Genomic DNA, 19,675 nt, shown 5'->3' on the forward strand with positions numbered 1-19,675 from the left:
ACGGTGCCAATGGGGCCGTCCATAAATGACGTCACGAGATTTCTGACGATTTTTCACCCCCCCCCCCCATCGTCACGCGGCGTCACAAAAAGTCAGACCCCCCATCAAATGTGACGTCACAAAGTTTTGCCCACCCCCTAAAAAAAAAACATGTTTCAAATCGCTTTAAACTATTGTCATTGTAGTGCGTATTTAACGTGGCGCTGCACTCTGATGTTGTAGGAGAAAACATTTATTAAAAAGTCTATTTAATTAAGTAGAACGTGTTGTCTATATTCATTTAAAAATGCGCATTATGATGTGACGTCACATTTCTCAAACCCCCCCCCCTCGTCACACATCGTCACAAATGTCTGAACCCTCCCACCCAGGTGCGTGACGTCATTTATGAACGGCCCCAAAAAGTTCAACATTCGTGCGTATCCGCCGTGATGTGGGGCGAAGTTTAATTCTAATCTTATTATCCGCGATGCCTGCAGGATTAGCTTTTTCATTCTTCGTCTGCCAAAGCAGATGATTAATGAGAATATTGATGAGATTTCCCCCAGCGCATGTTGGCTGTGGAAGGGCTGTTTAAGACCCGCGGTGAACCCGCTCATCTCCACGTATCGGCATGAAATGAAAAATCGCGGATTTTAGGAAGCGCGTTCGTTTCAAGTGGATGCTTGTTGTCAACACCGCCACATTGACAGCACTCGCAACCATCCCATACTCAATTGAAAACTCTTCTTAAGTAATTGCTTATTGTGTTTAGTTTCTTGTCCTTACCTCATACCTCCGATTAGCACGGTGGGCTACGTACGGTGCGAAAGAAGTTCAAGATACAAATATACGATGTGTTAACACTGGAACACGAGGGTGTGCTATGGGGTTGCCACCTTTTCGATTGTAGACCAATCCTGGGCAATGTCTCAGTGCTTGGTCTATTATCATAATTATACAGTAAATGACAATACAATAATTATATCAAAAAGACTTACTTGAAACTGCGCCAAAATAAATCAAAACGAACAAAAGTAGATCGGAATTCAATGTTAAATGCTTGACATTTAATCTGCCGCATAGGCGATTCATGGTCAAGATGTTGTGTATGTTTGCATGGGCATGGCTAGAGTTGCCACCCATCCGGGAATTAGCATCTGTGTTCAGGTGGTATTGATCTGTACCCTCGATATTGCACTCGTATTGAGAAATCTGTCCAGGATTGGTCTGCAGTCAGTAGAATAATTTTTCAAACGCAGCGTATGTTTGCATGGTGAACTTCTTTCGCACCGTACGCAGCCAACCATGCTTTAATTGGAGGTGCGGGGGAATGACAAACTGAACGCAAAAAGAACAGGGACACAGCCTTGAAAACACAGAAGTGCATTGACACGTAGGGCGGTTGTTGAATGGGAAGAGGAATGAAAATGATTAAGAGAGGCGTATCAGGGCAGAGCAAAGTGCTTATTGTTATCTTAACTTAATAATGAAACATATCTGAGCCATATGCCTTAAGCAGAACGTTTTTTTTTTCAAACAGATGCATCACAAACGGAAAATAGAACCAATGTTTAGAAATGCAGAAGGAAGCGTAGAGATGATGCACATCCAAAGAATTACACTGATACTGGAAGACGGACACCTCAATTGGACATCATATGCAAATTAAGGACGTAATTTTAGTTTACAAAGGTGGGGTGAGGCAGGACACACAACTTGAAGTGATGACGGCCGGTGGTCGAGACTAACGTGGGAATGGGAGCTAAGGAGGGAACACAACCGGCAGTGTCAAGTGCGGAGACGGAGGGAATAAATCAACGTTATATGAATTTTGATTTGTGAGAATTTTATTGTGTTATATCTTTGTTATTTTATAGTTTCCCTTCTACGTGATTTTACCGAAAGAACCAAGTATATAGTATATGAATTAGATCATTTATTCTGCTAACCTTACAATTAATCGTACATTTTAATTGTACCAGTTTAATGTCAATCCTTTACAGCGATACACTTAATCCAAAGAAGTTGAATGTGAACGCTGAAACACGTAAATATTACTGAACATAGTGTGGATAGAAGAAACTGCTCTTTGGTTTTTTCGGTAAAGTCACGTAGAAATAAGAAATAATGAAATAAAATTTCAGAATAGCATACGACGTTTCGATTGCAACGCAAGCAATCATCATCAGGTATAGAATAGCTAAATTTAAGAGAGAGGAAACACAGAGAGATGGAGAAGCACGTCAAATTGAACAAGATTTAGTAAAGTTTGGAAACAATAATATGCAGCACAGAGGGTCGGTCAAACTAAATATCCATACAATTGAAACATCAATAAAGCAGGTTGCTGCTCCAGGCGCCACTCTACGCGTGAGTGGTGCCAGTGGACTGAGAGGCCGTGCCAGGAGTCGCTGTCGCTGGCTGCTCAATGACCACCACCCTCTCGGCCGCTGCAGGGAGGGTGCGGCGCTGAGCCTTGAACTTCAGCTTCCCGTCTTCAGTCAAGCAGCAGCTCACGCTCTGCGGGTCCACGTCCCTGGGCAGCTGCGTCTCCCTGTGGAACTCCTGGCAGCTGTGACTGTAGCTGCCGCTGCTGACTTCTCCGCTCTTCACCTCGCGCCGTCCGGCCACCACCAGCTTGTCTCCAGACACCTTCACGGCCAGGTCCTGTGGGGAGAAGTCCTGCACGTCCAGGGACGCGACAAACCCGCCTCCCTGCTCCTGTGGATTTTCAATCTGGAACCCACTGCTCACGGCCGGCTGCTGCAACAGTGCGTCTCCGAGGCTACCCGGAGCCCGCGTGTGGCTGCTGAGCTGATCGACTCCACGGAAGATTCTCTCCATCCTCTCGATCTCGCTCCTCTTGTCTCGCTGCAGCTGCTGGAAGAGACTTTCACCGCGGGGGTTCCAGACCGGCCAGCCTGGCCAGACGCTCCTCTCCATGACGTGCATCGCAGGGAAGTAAACACTGAGGGCCATGCTTGTTGATGTGCTTCACTGTGAGGCTCGCTTCAGCTGTGAGCGCTGCTCCTTCCTCTGCCGATGTTCTGCCAGTGCAGCTACAGGAGCTGCTTTTATAGCCCTGGCAGTAGCTACGAGCAGATTCCAGGGGAGCCAGAAGCGTCCAGAATGACGCAGCTGCTCCCAGGGCTTCCCTCATCCACAGCAAATAGCAGTGACTCAAACCTGGGGTTCAGCTGTGTGACACCTTCTCTAAACTAGCACATCAACAAGCATGGCCCTGAGTGTTTACTTCCCTGCGATGCACGTGAAGGAGAGGAACGTCTGGCCAGGCTGGCCGGTCTGGAACCCCCGCGGTGAAAGTCTCTTCCAGCAGCTGCAGCGAGACATGAGGAGCGAGATTGAGAGGATGGAGAGAATCTTCCGTGGAGTCGATCAGCTCAGCAGCCACACGCGGGCTCCGGGTAGCCTCGGAGACGCACTGCTGCAGCAGCCGGCCGTGAGCAGTGGGTTCCAGATTGAAGATCCACAGGAGCAGGGAGGCGGGTTTGTCGCGTCCCTGGACGTGCAGAACTTCTCCCCACAGGACCTGGCCGTGAAGGTGTCTGGAGACAAGCTGGTGGTGGCCGGACGGCGCGAGGTGAAGAGCGGAGAAGTCAGCAGCGGCAGCTACAGCCACAGCTGCCAGGAGTTCCACAGGGAGACGCAGCTGCCCAGGGACGTGGACCCGCAGAGCGTGAGCTGCTGCTTGACTGAAGACGGGAAGCTGAAGTTCAAGGCTCAGCGCCGCGCCCTCCCTGCAGCGGCCGAGAGGGTGGTGGTCATTGAGCAGCCAGCAACAACGACTCCTGGCACGGCCTCTCAGTCCACTGGCACCACTCACGCGTAGAGTGGCGCCTGGAGCATCCATTCCAGCAGCCTACTTTATTGATGTTTTAATTGCGTGGATATTTTGTTATATCAGTTTCTTCTATTCACGATATGTTTAGTAATATTTACGTGTTTCAGCGTTCACATTCACCTTCATTGGATTAAGTGTATCGCTGTAAAGGATTGTCAAATCGTATCGCTTCGTTTAATTTGCCATTACACGTTCATATATTGCAATAAGATAATGATAAATGTTATCTTCAATAATTTTTCATCATTAAACATGACTATTTTGCACAGTCTAATTTTCGAACAACTATAATACTATACTATTTGTGTGAATGGTAAATGATGTTTGTTTTTTGTAATAAAATGCCTTTCAATTTCCTGCAACAGTTGCAACTGTTCTTTTTTCTACATTGTGTTTGTTTCATCGTTACTGTGGATCAGAGTTCTGGACACAGAATTCCCCAAAACTAAGACAACCGTTAACGCGGCCTCATTGCTCCCTGTCCGTGACAACTCCCAAGGTACCAGGCTCACGCCGTCGGCCCTGCCGAGTCACTCCGCACTCAGAATTTGGGATTGGCTTGCAATTGTCTATGATCAATCTTACCACTTCACATTTCACTTGTATTATCCTTCAATTAGTAGTTAATCCTTCGCTAAGGAATTTGTCCTCAAATCGTGGGGACAAGCCTACCACAGAAAAATTAGTTGCCGTTTAATGTTTGCGACACAGAGAATGCAAATAGTTACATGACAACATCGCTGCTGTAGCAGTGTAAGTCACGCTGCTATTAAAATATTCTATGTCTCGAGTTTCCTGGCTGGCTGCTGGCTGTGCTTCTCTCCACCCCAACAATAACTCCGTTGTTAGTGGGTGCAGGAGACAATAGGGACACAAACAAGGTGGGAATTACCAGAACAGTATTTGAAGACTGACACGGTTAATTTAAAAATGCACTTTCAATGTATGCGCCAATTAACGTCATTCTTTTTGAAAAAATAACTTGTTTTAACCTAGAGATTTAGAAACTAAACCTTAGGACATTAAACTAGTACAATTAAAATGTACGATTAATTGTAAAGTTAGCAAAATAAATAAATGATCTAAATCATATACTATATTCTTGGTTCTTTCGGTAAAGTCACGTAGAAGGGAAACAATAAAATAATAAAGATATAAAACAATAAAATTCTCACATGTCAAAATTCATATACTGTTGATTTATTCTCTCCATCTCCGCAGTTGACACTGCCGGTTGTGTTCCCTCCTTAGCTCCCATTCCCACGTTAGTCTCGACCACCGGCCTTCATCACTTCAAGTTGTGTGTCCTGCCTCACCCCACCTTTCTAAACTAAAATTACGTCCTTAATTTGCATATGATGTCCAATTGACGTGTCCGTCTTCCAGTATCAGTGTAATTCTTAGGATGTGCATCATCTCTACGCTTCCTTGTGCATTTCTAAACATTGATTCTATTTTCCGTTTGTGATGCATCTGTTTGAAAAAAAACGTTCTGCCTAAGGCATATGGCTCAGTTACGTTTCATTTCGATTTAAAGCTTTCGTGACTGCAAGGATTAATATTCTTTGGTTCTTTCGGTAAAGTCACGTAGAATGAGAATAAAATAATAAATTGATAAAATAAAATAACACAATAAAATTCTCACGACGTTTCGGCCACAACACAAGCGGCCTTCATCAGGTGACGGGACGAGACTGTCTGGAGGACAGCGCTGGAGCGAAAAAGCCACGCTCATATCGCGACCTTTAAGCTGTGTGAGAAGAAACAGAGCGCCTTGACAAAGGAATTAGCATAGAATTTAGCATTGAAACAGCTGAGTGATTAGCGTTTCATTATTAACGTTTCATTATTAAGTCAAGATAACAATAAGCACTTTGCTCTGCCCTACGTGTAGATGCACTTCTGTGTTTTCAAGGCTGTGTCCCTGTTCTTTTTGCGTTCAGTTTGGTATTCCCCCGCACCTCCATTAAAGCATGGTTGGCTGCGTACGGTGCGAAAGAAATTCACCCTGCAAACATACGCTGCGTTGAAAAATGATTCTACTGACTGCAGACCAATCCTGGACAGATTTCTCAATACGAGTGCCATATCGAGGGTACAGATCAATACCACCTGAACACAGATGCTAATTCCCGGACGGGTGGCAACTCTAGCCATGCCCATGAAAACATACAAACCATCTTGACCATGAATCGCCTATGCGGCAGATTAAATGTCAAGCATTTAACATTGAATTCCGATCTACTTTTGTTCGTTTTGATTTATTTTGGCGCAGTTTCAAGTAAGTATTTTTGATATAATTATTGTATTGTCATTTTCTGTATAATTATGATAATAGACCAAGCACTGAGACATTGCCCAGGGTTGGTCTACAATCGAAAAGGTGGCAACCCCATAGCACACCCTAACGTGTTCCAGTGTTAACACATCGTATGTTTGTATCTTGAACTTCTTTCGCACCGTACGTAGCCCACCGTGCTAATCGGAGGTATGAGGTGAGCGGGAATCGACCTCGTGTAGTCGGGGTTCGTAGCGCAGTGCGCTAACCGCTGCGCCACCGCTCCCCCCACCACACACGCGCACAGCAGCTCCAGAGAGCAACTTTTGGGTCAGAGGTAGCCGCATTGCACTGGGGCCGTCCATAAATGACGTCACGCACCTAGGGGGGGGGGGGAGGTCAGACATTTGTGACGATGTGTGACGAGGGGGGGGGGTTTGAGAAATGTGACGTCACCTCAAAACGCGCAACTTTAATTAAATATAGACAACACGTTCTACATAATTAAATTGGCTTTTTAACAAATCTTTTCTCCTACAACATCAGAGTGCAGCGCCACATTAAATACGCACTACAATGTCGATAGTTTAAAGCGATATGAAACATGTTTTATATTTTTGGGGAGGGGCGGGGCACAGCTTTGTGACGTCATATTTGAGGGGGGGGGTCTGACTTTTTGTGACGCCGTGTGACGATGGAGGGGGGGTCAAAAATCGTCCAAAATCGCGTGACGTCATTTATGGACGCCTCCACAGCGTGAAATAGCGCAACAAACCGAACCCGCGTACATTGAGGGAAGCCCTGGCTGGTTTATCATTCATTAATCTCTAGTTCAGTCACAAACGAATCTCTTAGAGCCGAAGGCGCGATCCAGTATCACGTTGGCATGCCGTGTCAACCCGTACGGGGTTACCCCGTATTCGTGTACAGGGAGATTAAGTTTTCAGGTCCATACGGCTTACTACAGCCGTTTCAAAACGGGCAAACCAATGTTTTGTTTGATGGGACTTTGTAGGATGAACGTTGAGATTTGTAAAGGGCACGGGGTGACCAATAAGGTCTGAATTGGTCTGTAATAAGAGAGGCAATGGTTAGGGGGTGACAGGTGTGCGTTGGCACTGCGTGCCACGTCGCGTTGTCATACAGCTGGCACTCCGATGAGCAATGATTCGGCGACGCACGGTGCCAATGGGGCCGTCCATAAATGACGTCACGCGATTTCTGATTTTTGACCCCCCCCCCCCCATCGTCACGCGGCGTCACAAAAAGTCAGACCCCCCATCAAATGTGACGTCACAAAGTTCTGCCCAGCCCCTAAAAAAATAAAACATCCTTCAAATCGCTTTAAACTATTGTCATTGTAGTGCGTATTTAACGTGGCGCTGCACTCTGATGTTGTAGGAGAAAACATTTATTAATTAAGTAGAACGTGTTGTTTATATTCATTTAAAATTGCGCATTATGATGTGACGTCACATTTCTCAAACCCCCCCCCCCCCTCGTCACACATCGTCACAAATGTCTGAACCCTCCCCCCCCAGGTGCGTGACGTCATTTATGAACGGCCCCAAAAAGTTCAACATTCGTGCGTATCCGCCGTGATGTGGGGCGAAGTTTAATTCTAATCTTATTATCCGCGATGCCTGCAGGATTAGCTTTTTTTATTCTTCGTCTTCCAAAGCAGATAATTAATGAGAATATTGATGGAATTTCCCCCAGTGCATGTTGGCTGGGGAAGGGCTGTTTAAGACCTGCGGTGAACCCGCTCATCTCCACGTATCGGCATGAAATGAAAAATCGCGGATTTTAGGAAGCGCGTTCGTTTCAAGTGGATGCTTGTTGTCAACACCGCCACATTGACAGCACTCGCAACCATCCTATACTCAATTGAAAACTCTTCTTAAGTAATTGCTTATTGTGTTTAGTTTCTTGTCCTTACCTCATACCTCCGATTAGCACGATGGGCTACGTACGGTGCGAAAGAAGTTCAAGATACAAATATACGATGTGTTAACACTGGAACACGTTAGGGTGTGCTATGGGGTTGCAACCTTTTCGATTGTAGACCATTCCTGGGCAATGTCTCAGTGCGTGGTCTATTATCATAATTATACAGTAAATGACAATACAATAATTTTATCAAACATACTTACTTGAAACTGCGCCAAAATAAATCAAAACGAACAAAAGTAGATCGGAATTCAATGTTAAATGCTTGACATTTAATCTGCCGCATAGGCGATTCATGGTCAAGATGTTGTGTATGTTTGCATGGGCATGGCTAGAGTTGCCACCCGTCCGGGAATTAGCATCTGTGTTCAGGTGGCATTGATCTGTACCCTCGATATTGCACTCGTATTGAGAAATCTGTCCAGGATTGGTCTGCAGTCAGTAGAATAATTTTTTAACGCAGCGTATGTTTGCATGGTGAACTTCTTTCGCACCGTACGCAGCCAACCATGCTTTAATTGGAGGTGCGGGGGAATGACAAACTGAACGCAAAAAGAACAGGGACACAGCCTTGAAAACACAGAAGTGCATTGACACGTAGGGCGGTTGTTGAATGGGAAGAGGAATGAAAATGATTAAGAGAGGCGTATCAGGGCAGAGCAAAGTGCTTATAATGTTAATGCTCACCCCGAGCCCTCAATACTCTGATAGTGCGCTGTTTTTGAGTTGTACGCCTTTTGGCGTCTTCTGGTCCAACACCAATGGAGACTAGGATCTAAGAAAAGCTGTTTCGGGTGTGGACCAATCAAATTCAAGGACAGTGCATATTATTATCAGAGTTGTCTTTTTTGTTTGCATTTTGACTGCTTGTGTTGTGGTCATTGCAAACATGATGCCTTGAATAAAGGTGTCAGTTTTTGTGCCAGTTAAAGGGTAAAACCTATTCCTATATCTTGTTTCTGGAAAAGGAGGTCTCATAGTGTTAATACTCACCCCGAGCCCTCAATACTCTGATCGTGCGCTGTTTTTGAGTTGTACGCAGTGGTTCTTAACCTGGGTTCGATCGAACCCCAGGGGTTCGGTGAGTCGATCTCAGGGGTTCGGCAGAGCCCCCGCCACGGAGGTCCGGACACACTTGAATTATTGTGTAAATTTGTGATGACACACACGGCCCGCTTGGCCATCACTGGCTGCAGATGATCATGCTACACTGCTTGGCCAATCAGCGCTGCGGGGAATTTAGTGCGTACTCAGTACTCAACGTGTGACTGTTGTTGTCGTACGTCGTGTGATTTCTTTAATATTTTATCCATACTAACTATGTCGGGCAAAAGAAGAAAGTGGTCGGACGAATATGTACAACATGGATTCTCATGTATCACGGAACGTGATGGGAGTGAGCATCCTATCTGCATGATTTGCAACGCCAAGTTGAGCAACTCTAGTCTTGCACCGGCAAAACTAAAGGAACACTTCTTGAAGCTGCATGGAGATGGGGAATACAAGAACACAACACTTGCTGAATTCAGGGTGAAGAGAGCCAGATTCGATGAAAGGGCCACTCTGCCTGCTCTTGGATTTGTACCTGTTAACAAACCGATCCTGACAGCATCGTACGAAGTTGCTTACCTGATCGCAAAGCAGGGCAAGCCACACACCATTGGTGAAACACTTGTGAAACCAGCTGCATTAAAGATGGCGAATCTGATACTCGGAACAGCGGCCGAAGGTAAATTATCCCAAATTCCCCTTTCAAATGACACCGTCAGTGACAGAATAGAAGACATGAGTAAAGACATCTTGGCTCAAGTAGTCGCGGATCTGATTTCAAGCCCGGCAAAATTCAGCCTTCAACTCGACGAAACCACAGACGTTTCTGATCTAAGCCAGCTTGCTGTTTTTGTACGCTATGTGAAAGACGACATGATAAAAGAAGAGTTTTTATTTTGTAAGCCTCTTACAACAACAACGAAGGCAGCCGATGTGAAGAAGCTTGTGGATGACTTCTTCAGAGACAACAATCTTTCATGGGATATGGTTTCTGCAGTTTGTACGGACGGAGCTCCAGTCATGCTGGGAAGAAAGTCTGGTTTTGGTGCGCTAGTAAAGGCCGATGCACCACACATCATTGTGACGCATTGTATTCTGCACAGGCATGCGTTGGCAACAAAAACCTTACCTCCAAAAAATGGCAGAAGTATTAAAAACTGTGGTGGAATGTGTGAACTATGTGCGAAAAAGTGCTCTGAGGCACCGCATCTTCAGTGAGCTGTGTAAAGAAATGGGCTCTGAATTTGAGGTACTTCTGCTCCATTCTAATATTCGGTGGTTATCCCGGGGACAGGTGCTGAATCGTGTTTTTGCCATGCGTGTGGAATTAGCCCTGTTTTTGCAAGAGCACCAACACTGCCATGCAGATTGCTTCAAAAATCCTGAGTTCATTCTCATTTTAGCGTACATGGCTGATATATTCGCAGCTCTCAATCATCTCAATCAGCAGATACAGGGTGGTGGAGTCAATATCATGGAAGCGGAAGAACACCTGAAGGCTTTTCAAAAAAAGCTACCGTTATGGAAACGACGAACAGAGAACAATAACTTCGCAAACTTCCCGCTTCTGGACGACTGTGCAAGTAAGATCGAAGATGTGTCTGGAATCGGAGATATTTCTGTATCCACGGAACTGAAGCAAACAATTGCCACGCACTTAGATGAGCTTGCAAAGTCTCTCGACGGATATTTCCCTACAAGAGAGTCATATCCAGCATGGGTGAGACAGCCGTTCACGTTTGCTGTTGAAACAGCAGATGTCAATGATGAATTCCTCGACGAAATAATTGAAATTCAGCAGAGCCAGGTTCAACAGCAACTCTTCAGAACAACAACGCTCTCAACGTTTTGGTGTCGACAAATGAACAAGTATCCAGTTATTGCTAAGAAAGCCCTGGATTTTTTTATACCATTTGTTACAACATATCTTTGTGAGCAATCCTTTTCGAGGATGCTGGACATAAAAACGAAGAAAAGGAACAGACTTTGCTGTGAAAATGACATGAGAGTGGCACTTGCCAAGGTGAAGCCACGCATATCTGAACTGATCTCTCAAAGGCAACAGCAGAAGTCACATTGATTTCCAGGTATGTCATTTGTTGTGAGTTTATGCATTGTGTTGGTTTTATTCTTTGAACAAGGTAATGTTCATGCACGGGTCATTTTGTGTACCAGTAAAAAACATATCTATGTCTTGAATTTGAAAAAAATCACATTTTATTTTTCACTAAAGAGGGGTTCGGTGAATGCGCATATGAAACTGGTGGGGTTCGGTACCTCCAACAAGGTTAAGAACCACTGCACTAGAGTGAGAAAACGAATCTCTTGCGACGTCTGCAGGAAAACATTCCAACTGGCATGGTGCCTAGAGTCCCACATGAGAATGCACAAGACCGGTGGTCAAAGCTGCAACATCTGCGATAAAAGCTTTGATCGGCCCTACAAACTCAGAAGGCATATGGAGTAACCCACGGAAAGAACTCAAGGGGCGCACGTGGCATGGTGAATGACGGCAATTTTGCCAATGCGGTGTTGAAGGTGTGTCAGACATACTCGGCCGCGAGTCATGGTGCTGGAAGAATTGCCTTTGCCATGGATGGCACCAGCAGCTCCAGCAGCAGCTTGTCGAGTCCTGGTGGTGAGGAGGCAGAGTTGCAGACAATGCCACCTTCTGCAAAGGGCGCACCTGCGTGCAACGAAGTTATTGCTATCACAGCGACCGCGCATGGAACGAAGGCGCCTGCTGGGAAACGCCACGCCTGACCAGCGCCCGTCTCGACTCCACCTCACTCCCATAGTCACTAGAGTGAGAAAACAAATGTCTTGCCAAGTCTGTGGGAAAGCATTCCAACTGCCATCATGCCTAGAGTCCCACATGAGAACGGACAAAGAGACCCCTGACCAATGGCATCTGCGGTCGAAACTTTGATCAGCCAGGCAAATTCAGAAGGCATATGGAAACCTACGAAAAGGACTATTGGATATTTCTTTGCTGTTCTATTACTGAAGTTATCAACAGAAGTTGTGTACCAGATTAATTGCACTTGTGGCAAATGCTATGTTGGGCAAACAGGATGAATGATCAGCACGAGACTAAAAGAACACCACAGAAATATGAAATGCTCACAAATACAACTGTCAGCAGTAGCAGAACACGCGTGCCCACAAGGACACTCAATTGATTTTGATAATGTTGAAGTTCTGTGCAAAACTTGTTACTACTAGCCAAGACTAATTACATAATCTATCGAAATTTAAATAAATAAAAATAATTGTAATCGTTTGGATAGCTACCGGCTTAGTGCTGCATGGAAGAGAATAATCAAATTACCGTTTGTACGGCTATTTTAGTACACACAATGGACACTAAGTACAAGATCAATGGGCTAGCATAATGTGCATGTATAATGTACGTTGATTCATTAATCCCCCCCCCCCCACTTTGCGCTCAAAGAGCGCACAAGTGTTGTCATCACATCTACGCCTCTATACAAGGAATTAAACAGGTGGACTTCTCCCAAATCTTGCTGTTGCCTGATGAAGCTAGTTGTAATTACTGAAACGTCGTACTCCGATGGTAAATGTTGTGGCTTGGCTCTCCAACACACCACACACCGGTGTGCTGTACTAGTGATGAATTGGCATGTTCTGTTTACGTGACAACCCTTACTAGTTGGCTGTCGGGTGGTGGCGGGTTTAACGGCACATTTATATAGTAATAGGTTTTTACCCTTTTATCTGGCACCAAAACTGACACCTGTATGTAGACATGATCCCTTGTATAAATGTGTCAGTTTAGGTGCCAGATAAAAGGGTAAAAACATATTACTATATCTTGCTACTGGCAAAGGAGGTCTCATAATGAAAATTCATACCCCGAGCTCTCAATACTCTGATAGTGCGCTGTTTTTGAGTTGTATGCCTTTTGGCGTCATCTGGTCCAACACCAGTGGAGACTAGGCTCTAAGAAAAGCTGTCTCGGGTGTGGACCAATCAACTTCAAGGACAGTGTATATCATTATCAGAGTTGTCTCTTTTTGTTTGCATTTTGACTGCTTGTGTTGTGGTTATTGCAAACATGATCTCTTGTATAACGGTGTCAGTTTTGGTGCCAGATAAAAGGGTAAAAACCTATTACTATATCTTGCGACTGGCAAAGGAGGTCTCATAATGACACATTTATATATTTACGCGATCCAACCCATAAAACCTGTATTATGGATATTTGTCGCAAAAGCCTACGTGTTAAACTGCCATGTATTTTTACGTCTATTGCTGTATTTTCTTACGTGCAATATATTTAATAAACCATCTTAATTTATTCATATTTTTGTTCGTAGTTATATCATTGTTGCGCGTGCGGTGTGGTCAGTGGATATTGTTCAGTGGATCAAACCGAGACAAATATTTTTGCAGCAGCTGTGGCTGCACATTGCAACAGCGCATTCCGAATGGTGTAGAACGCATCGCCCATAATCTGTATCTGTGTGCAAACACCAGGTATGGTTGGTAAGAAACACGTTTGGTTTTAAATGAATAAAACTCGAGCTTCAGCCATATTGTTCATTATAGACCCCACTTTGTAAGAATTAATCACGCAAACCTTGCGCCTGATTCATTTGAGTCGCTGTGCTCATGAGCAACAGGGCATTTGTGGCAAGGTGTTAATGTACCACAGATTAGCACGGTTGGCTACGTACACTGCAAAAGAAGTTCAACACATTATTTGGGTCTTTCCGTAAAGTCACGTAGATAGAACAATAAAATAATAAAAATAAAGTAAATAAAAAAGTAAAATATATCACGACGTTTCGATCGCAACACAAGCAATCGTCATCAGGAGAAAAATGATAACGATTGCTTGTGTTGTGATCAAAACGTCGTGATATTTTTATTATTATTTTGTATTCACTTTATTTTTATTATTTTATTGTTCTATCTACGTGACTTTACCGAAAGACCCAAAAAATATTAATTCCTGCAGTCACGAAAGCTTTAAGTCAAGATTCAAGCACAACACACTTTCATACATTGTGGAAAGCGAGTATCCTTGCACGTACAATGCACTGGACCGCATGTTCATGTTAAGTGAGTCGGGGGCTTTGTCACTGCCTACCCCATGATATAAATAATCTCAGGGAATTAAATTGCAAGTGTGCAATCTCCCTTCCGGTGGACATCGAGGATGAGTCATACCCTGGCTTGCCAGGAGGCAGTGGATCACAACTGTGGAATCCTTTCCATCTGCACGGGATAGAACGTTGCCCCCTTGCTCACATTTGTTCGTTTTCTGCGAGTGTACTGGTTTCCCCCCACATGTAAACACTCAGTAAGTGGCTGCAAATATCGGAATGTTAAGAGAACCGCAGAGCTTGGGCGATTGTTGGGAGTGCCGGCTCACCGCCTGGCTGCTGTCTCCCCGCTCGTCTGTGGGAGACATATAGAGGTACTGAATTAGATTTATATTCTCTACATAACATGATTCCTATCTACACAAAGCACTCACAGCGTAGAGTACAGCAAGTGATATTCCACGAAATAAAAAATAAACGTACATGACCACAACAGAAGCCAATGGGTACAGCTGTGCATACACGTACACAACATATACACGATTCCTACTGGTGGTTGGAACGATTCACCACTGCCGGAGAGTCAAGGAATTGTAATGATTCAGGATCATTAATGCAAACTGTCCCCGTTCTCAAACCTGTGTACGATTTAAAAGGTCATAGAACGCCATTGTCGGAAGCAATTACTTCCCCATGTCACTGCGATGGGCAGATTCATGCCGTTGCAGTCGGCTTACACATTGTCAGTAGACCCCCCATACGCAAGCGTACACATTTGGTTAACCCCTCCTCCCCCCTCCATGCATACATACTAAATGGATGCCCCCTAACAGCTACACCACCACTCCCCACACGAGACAAGCATGTGACTCTCGGTGTAAATGGAGACGGAGTGCGAATACACGTGCCGATGCCCCAAGTACAGTTGCCACCATTTCCACGACAGAGCAAACCCAGGCACATTTCTCAGCGAGCCCAGGTCTATTGTTAAAACTGTGCAGTTCACGGTGATAAAATCAACCATAGCCATACCCGGGGTACCAGATCTCGACACAAATGAATTCCTGCTGCCACCCGAACACTGTCCGGGGGTCAAACGCGGACAGGTGGCAGCCCCAGTCGCGAGGCCACATCTGCACCGACTCACGGTAAATGTGTGCAGGGCCAGCAGGAAGAGCCCCGGGATCTCGGAGCGCAGCCACTGGTTCCACGCGCTGTCTCGGTCCACGTCCTCGCGTGACGACGACGATACTTCAAAATCACCTGACCGGAAGGAGGGGGGAGGGAGAGTAAGAAGGTACGAAGGGGAACCTTCTAACTCTTTCACAGGGACGCGTTCTTCGCATGCGTCACCCTGCAGCCAACCTCTCTGCTCTCGTGTGTGAACGTGGGTCAGTTTGGTTTAATCGTTCAGAATGAATGGGGCATGACCCTGGCCCTTGTGCAACGTATTATTTTCCATGAGATAATACCAAACACATCATTCATGTGTGAGTGTGTCTGTGGCCTGCAAGCAAAACCTACATTCTCTCGAGTCATATATCGGGAGCAGTCACAGGTGGGAAAGCATTGCCGAATTCCTTGAAAGGCTCAACTCTCTCCAACTTATGTTGAAAGCATTTACAGTGAGGGAAAAAGTATTTGATCCCCTGCTGATTTTGTACGTTTGCCCACTGACAAAGAAATGATCAGTCTATAATTTTAATGGTAGGTATATTTGAACAGTAAGAGAGACGGAATAACAACAAAATCCAGAAAAATGCATGTAAAAAATGTTCTAAATTGATTTGCATTTTAATTAGGGGAATAAGCACTTGACCCCTCTGCAAAACATGACTTAGTACTTGGTGAAAAAACCCTTGTTGTCAATCACAGAGGTCAAACGTTTTTTTGTAGTTGGCTACCAGGTTTGCACACATCTCAGGAGGGATTTTGTCCCACTCTTCTTTGCAGATCTTCTTCAAGTCATTAAGGTGTGGAGGCTGACGTTTGGCAACTCGAACCTTCAGCTCCCTCCACAGATTTTCTATGGGATTAAAGTCTGGAGACTGGCTAGGCCACTCTAGGACCTTAATGTGCTTCTTCTTGAGCCACTCCTTTGTTGCCTTGGCCGTGTGTTTTGGGTCATTGTCATGCTGGAATACCCATCCACGACCCATTTTCAATGCCCTGGCTGAGGGAAGGAGGTTATCACCCAAGATTTGACGGTACATGGCCCCGTCCATCGTCCCTTTGATGCGGTGAAGTTGTCCTGTCCCCTTAGCAGAAAAACACCCCCAAAGCATAATGTTTCCAACTCCATGTTTGACGGTGGGGATGGTGTTCTTGGGGTCATAGGCAGCATTCCTCCTCCTCCAAACACGGCGAGTTGAGTTTATGCCAAAGAGCTCCATTTTGGTCTCATCTGACCACAACACTTTCACCCAGTTGTCCTCTGATTCATTCAGATGTTCATTGGCAAACTTCAGACGGGCATGTATATGTGCTTTCTTGAGCAGGGGGACCTTGCGGGTGCTGCAGGATTTCAGTCCTTCAAGGTGTAGTGTGTCACCAATTGTTTTCTTGGTATGGTGCCAGCTGCCTTGAGATCATTGACAAGATCCTCCCGTATAGTTCTGGGCTGATTCCTCACCGTTCTCATGATCATTGCAACTCCACGAGGTGAGATCTTGCATGGAGCCCCAGGCAGAGGGAGATTGACAGTTAATTTGTGTTTCTTCCATTTGCGAATAATCGCACCAACTGTTGTCACCTTCTCCGCAAGCTGCTTGGCAATGGTCTTGTAGCCCATTCCAGCCTTGTGTAGGTCTACAATCTTGTCCCTGACATCCTTGGAGAGCTCTTTGGTCTTGGCCATGGTGGAGAGTTTGGAATCTGATTGATTGATTGCTTCTGTGGACAGGTGTCTTTTATACAGGTAACAAGCTGAGATTAGGAGCACTCCCTTTAAGAGTGTGCTCCTAATCTCAGCTCGTTAGCTGTATAAAAGACACATGGGAGCCAGAAATCTTTCTGATTGAGAGGGGGTCAAATACTTATTTCCCTCATTAAAATGCAAATCAATTTTTTACATTTTTGACATGCGTTTTTCTGGATTTTTTTGTTGTTATTCTGCCTCTCACTGTTCAAATAAACCTGCCATTAAAATTATAGACTAGTAATTTCTTTGTCAGTGGGCAAACGTACAAAATCAGCAGGGGATCAAATACTTTTTTCCCTCACTGTATGCATTAGTTCTGCCCGTACCTCTTTGTGCCTGTGTAGTGGGCAGGCAAGTGTGGTGGAGCAGCAGGTCCAGCACACGGGGTGTCCAGCAGAGGAGAGGAACTCCCCGTGGCCGTGGCCGGGGAAGCAGAGGTCGGCGGCGCTGGGAGCGGCGTCAGTTGCGCGGCGTCTGTGGGAGAAGGCACAGGCCTCTTCTGAAGATTATCATCCGCAGACACATCATACGGCTTGCCGGACACGTCACACACTCGGCCCTGTGATTGTGGAGGTGAGACAGGTTCGCGCGTGGCAACGAATGGCTTGTCGCTGGACAAACATCGACGGCAACATCGGGAGAACGCGGCACGAACTCGTGCAGAGTTTCTGGCACCATATGAATTTACACTCCTTGTAGGTATGTACGTTGAACCTCGTTCGCGCCATACGTCAGCCAGCCGTGCTAATCGGAGGTGCAGATGGATGCAATTGAAGGACGTGGAGCAGAGGTGTCAAAATGAAAAAAATAATTGATACAGAAATTACACAAGTCCAGGGGACTTCACCAAGGCCGTGTTATCCCAGACTCTGACAGAGCACAAAGGAAGATTGGCAATGACAAAAAATGGCTTCATAACTTTCATTGTCAGATGGCACACTTGCATCTTCAGTCTTCAGTCGGCGTCAGTAATTTAAGAATGCACGCATGATGCGTGACACCAACTAAAATGGCATCGATGCTGACTAATCACATCCTCTCCAAGATGTGGAACTCAAGAGACGAGGATAGCCTCTTCCAAACAGGACTACCCTTGACAATTGAGTTGTCGCCTGGGTAAAAATAAAATGAACTAGGAGATTTCAACTTGAAAATCCAAACCATCGCACCAACAGTAATGGACGGAATCCTATATGAGGCGCACACTGCAGTAGCTTCAGGTGGACTCTGGTACCTGCTTTAACGTCTGTGTGAGAAGCATCTTCTCCCACTGAAATTCAAACAAAGTTGACAGTTAGACAGGACATGTTTTAAAACATCCGCAGTAAAATTCAAGTATGTATACCATTAAAGTAAACTATTTTTTATTTACCAGGTTAGGCCCATTGAGAGCTATTAAGCTCTTTTTCAGAAGCGACCTGGCCACAAATTATAGCTTAACGAAGTAGCTTATCACGTGGAAATTTATAGTAGCCAAATACTCTAAACGCATTACTTACAAATAGCTCACAAAGCGGTTATCCTCCCACTACCCTTGGGTTACCTCCTGTCCCGGTCCAGCCGAGACAGTCTGTGAATTGGCATCTGTATTTGGGTGGCATGAATTAATTTGTACCGAGATCTGGTACCGGTACTGTGCTGAACTTTACTACTGCATGGTTGTTGACAGACCTAGACCGACTGAAACATAGGTCTGGGTTTGATCTCCATAGTGGAAAAGGTGGTAACCCGAAAACTAACCCAAACCCTTCCACATTCAACGATAAACACTTTCAAACCGAGTTCGCTCGGAAATGACCCCACTAAACCGCACGTATGTAAACGTTTGACTTCAGTGGTTCCTCCGCCGCGTGCGAACGATGAAGTGCACGGCCTCTCGTGATGATGACCTCACACCCACATGGCTGCATGAAAGGCGGTGCTGACGAGCATGAGGCAGGTGGAAGAGGCAAAACGAGGAGGCAAGATTAGAGTGCTGTAGTTGGTGGGGTATAGTGGGGCCTATTTCCGAATGATTGATTTATGTGGAAATGAAATTGGTCAAGAGTCCGTTACTTTGTAAACATTAGCATGTATCTACTTTAAAACCAAGTCTGCAGGGGTGGGGAAGATGAGGTCTGTTCATTCTGGTGGGCAAAGAGAATTTAGACACTCCAAGTTAAGTCTGGTGGCATACGAATGAAATGCACCTTACAAATGTAAATAATAATGATTATTAATCCATCTTCTTCTTCACTCCCACGGTGTTTCCAACCAGGGTTAGGCCATGTAATTATCTGACGTGCTGTACACTTGTACAGTGTTACTGAATTATTGTATCATTATGAATTCAGTGCCCCTTCTGCGACCTTTCCCTAGATCCCCCTCTGGTGTATAACCTGGCCTGCTGACGTCAGGGCTGTAAGCCGCAGATCCCTTTCCCTGCCAGCAGCCAGCGCAATACTGTTACATTACCATTCTATGCCACTACACAGGGACTCCTCTACTTACGAACATTCGACTTACGAACATACAGAGATATGATCAAACCTGTCCGTATGTCCAGTTTCCTGTTTGGACCG

General features: G+C 45.3%; 1 protein-coding gene across 1 annotated transcript in view; it reads right to left on the reverse strand.

Moving 5' to 3' along the window:
• Nucleotides 1–19,016, reverse strand: part of LOC142924244 (uncharacterized) — a 32,219-nt gene extending 13,203 nt beyond the window's left edge. Inside the window, exon 1 of the mRNA XM_076066230.1 lies at nucleotides 19,011–19,016. Within this exon, the coding sequence (XP_075922345.1) occupies nucleotides 19,011–19,016 (6 nt within the window). The remainder of the gene's footprint in view (nucleotides 1–19,010) is intronic.
• Between the last annotated feature and the right edge of the window lie 659 nt (nucleotides 19,017–19,675).

Source organism: Petromyzon marinus, chromosome 11, assembly GCF_048934315.1.
Source record: "Petromyzon marinus isolate PM22_M1 ecotype Great Lakes invasive population chromosome 11, UKy_Petmar_22M1.pri1.0, whole genome shotgun sequence".
Taxonomy (NCBI): domain Eukaryota; kingdom Metazoa; phylum Chordata; class Hyperoartia; order Petromyzontiformes; family Petromyzontidae; genus Petromyzon; species Petromyzon marinus.